Genomic DNA, 3,096 nt, shown 5'->3' with positions numbered 1-3,096 from the left:
ATTACAAGCTGACGTGCCGAGTCTGAACTACCTGAACCACACACACACACACACACACACACACACACACACACACACACACACACATACATACATACATACATACATACATACATATATATATATATATATATATATATACACACACACACACACACACACACACACACACACACACACACACACACACACACACATATATATATATATATATATATATATATATATATATATATTTCGAGGTAATATATATAATATATATATTTCGAGTAACTGCAGTGTACCGTAGTAAGAGCTGTTTTGGAGGTCCTTCACCAACTGTGCAAACAAAGTTAAGAGAGCAAGCTATCTTAATGTAGACCCCAGAGTCTCTTCAACTTCACAATTAAATGCATTCATACCATGTATCTCAGGGACTTCCTAACTGTTCCCACAACAGCCACATCTTTTCCACAACTCATTAAAATTGATATTGTATGCAAAGGTCAGTGCTACATAGTGAGAAATCTTTTGTTTCTGTTATGTGGACAGGCCTTAAAATTTGCATAGGCTCATAATTTTTTCTATAAACCCGTGCTTATCTATTTGATATAGACACTAACAATATCATATAGTCTATTGTTTTAGGACCCTTGTTTCACTTCAAAGTCGATCTTGCTTGTGGAAAGCTTCATGTGAATATTTAGTACACAACCATGACCTGGTCAGATACCATGTGGCACACCTGCCTGTCTTTGTCACCAACTGTCTGAATCCCTCTCTGCCATAATAGTATCAAGAATCATCTGCATAACATCTCAATGGCTAGATATTTATGGTCTTTCTGATTTGTGTTGTATTCCCAGTATCACTCTGTAAAATTCAGTTAATCCTTAAGGGATTTTGTTTTGGGACTGTAGGATTATTAAATAAGAAGCAACATTGCATAATGTAAATTAGATAATATATTATTTGAGTTTCTTTTATATTGTAACCTGTCAAACATTTATTGAACATTATTAAACATTTAGTGTGCATCTATAATTTATCGTTGTTGTGATCCTAGGTGGATGTTCAAATTAGTTGCACAAAATGCCATCTGAAGTGAAGGCAATACAGTCAGTAAGAAGCTCAATGTCTCACAATATCATCTTTTCCGAAAATTAAAACAGACTTAACAGAAGACCACTTATTCAAGAGGTTGTGCATCTATTTTGTGTCAGAAAAAACAAACACTCTTGGAATCCTTACAAAGACTTAAGAGGAGGAGATGTCAGAGGTCAGGGTTTTGGTCTGGGTCCTTTAGGGACTGAAAAAGATCAGGGGAAGAAAATAGCACCCAGTGCATCTGTCCAAAAACATCCCTCCACAGTCCAGGGACTGAGAAGTTTCATTCAACAGAGGTCGCATGGGTGGGCCCTTTAAAAACCACATGGCTTCAGCTCACTGTTCAGTCTCCTGCTCTCCAGCTGGAGTGATCAAGTGTTCTTCAGCTCCCATTCATTCTCTCAAAGGCAGGGCACAGCACTAGCACCATGTCTGACACTGAGGAGATTGTGGAGTATGAGGAAGAAGAGGAGGAAGAAGTGGTTGAGGAAGAGGAGAACATAGAGGAGGACCCTCAAGTGGAAGCAGAAGACGAGGAACAAACACAAGAGGCAGGAGAGCGAGACCAAGAGGACTACAAACCCAAGCTAAAGATGTACATGCCAAACTTGGTTCCACCCAAGATGCCTGATGGTGAGAAGGTGGATTTTGATGACCTCCATCGCAAGCGTGTAGAGAAGGATTACAATGAGCTGCAGAGCCTCATCGAGATGCATTTCAGCACCAGGCAGAAGGAGGAGGAGGATTTGGTTGCCCTGAAGCAGCGTATCGAGCGGCGGCGTGCGGACAGGGCCGAGCAGCAGCGCGTCCGGACAGAGCAGGAGAGAGAGCGGCAGGTCCGACAGGCTGAGGAGAGGGCACGGCGTGAGGAGGAGGCAGCCAAGTTACGCGCTGAGGAGGATGCCAAGAAGAAGAAGCTCCTCAACAACAAGTCTTACGGTGGCTACCTCCAGAAGGTGGACCAGAAGAAGGGTAAAAAGCTGACGGAGCGGGAAAAGAAGACGAAGGCCCTCATGGAGCGGCGCAAGCCGCTCAACATCGACCACCTCAACCAGGAGAAGCTGGCAGAAAAAGCCCGGGACCTCTGGCAGTGGCTATGGCAGCTTCACAGTGAGAAGTTCGACCTGACTGAGAAACTCAAGATGCAGAAGTACGAGGTGAACGTGTTGCGCAACCGCGTCAGTGATCACCAGAGGTTCTCCAAGACAACCAAGACCTCCAGGAAGTCCCGGAAGTAAATGTTAGGATAACAAGTGGGAGGATATTCCATATGTGGAATGTGGTGGCATTTGAAGAAGCTCAGCCTGTCTTCAATTTTCACTGAATTAGTTAGGGAAGAACAGTACTGTCCAATTCAGTGTTCTTGTTATAGCTGATAGTTTGCCTCAATTTCCACAGTCTTCCTGTTTTAATTTGTATCATATGTAAAATGGATTTTATTGGCTGTTGTGTTTTGATCCATATGTCTAGATTATTTTTGTGGTTATTAAGTGGCAGTAGATAATTGATTTATGGTGACCGCAAAGTTATCCACTAAACATTTAATTTACATCTATAGGGTGGAATGTGAGGCAAGCCTACATGGACAGTTATAACTCATCACATCGAACAGCTCAATTCAAAACAAATGTTGTTACGTACAAGCTAGGAACACTTTTTAAATGTCTTTACCAATAAATAAATTCTAATAAAAAGATGTACATACATGTTTGATTGTGTGTCTTGTGTATTTGTGCAACCTGTTAAGTCAATACAAGTTGTATAGGACAGTGTAGTTGTGCAAGTTATTTTAGTTCATGTACTTAAGTACCTTTCTATTTGATCTACTTTATTACTGTCCCCTCTCGTGTATAGATCTTTTTTTCTAAACTTTTGTTTTTCCTTTTATTATACTAACATGGCAGCTGGCTAGGTTATTTACATTCTCGCCCTTAATTTCCATGTCTGCAAGTAGTTGATGGTGATGACTGCCCACATGCCACATGTACAGTTACTGACTGACATGTCTAT

At 41.2% G+C, this 3,096-nt stretch overlaps 1 protein-coding gene across 1 annotated transcript; it reads left to right on the top strand.

Moving 5' to 3' along the window:
- Positions 1 to 280: 280 nt before the first annotated feature.
- Positions 281 to 2,796, top strand: tnnt2c (troponin T2c, cardiac). The gene has a single exon (XM_027002228.3). It carries the CDS (start codon positions 1,515 to 1,517, stop codon positions 2,322 to 2,324), a length of 810 nt encoding a protein of 269 aa, XP_026858029.1. The 5' UTR covers positions 281 to 1,514; the 3' UTR covers positions 2,325 to 2,796.
- The last annotated feature ends 300 nt before the right edge of the window (positions 2,797 to 3,096 follow it).

Source organism: Electrophorus electricus, chromosome 11 (genome assembly GCF_041902795.1).
Source record: "Electrophorus electricus isolate QZ-2024a chromosome 11, ASM4190279v1, whole genome shotgun sequence".
NCBI lineage: Eukaryota > Metazoa > Chordata > Actinopteri > Gymnotiformes > Gymnotidae > Electrophorus > Electrophorus electricus.
This window is presented reverse-complemented; position numbering and strand designations above follow the sequence as displayed.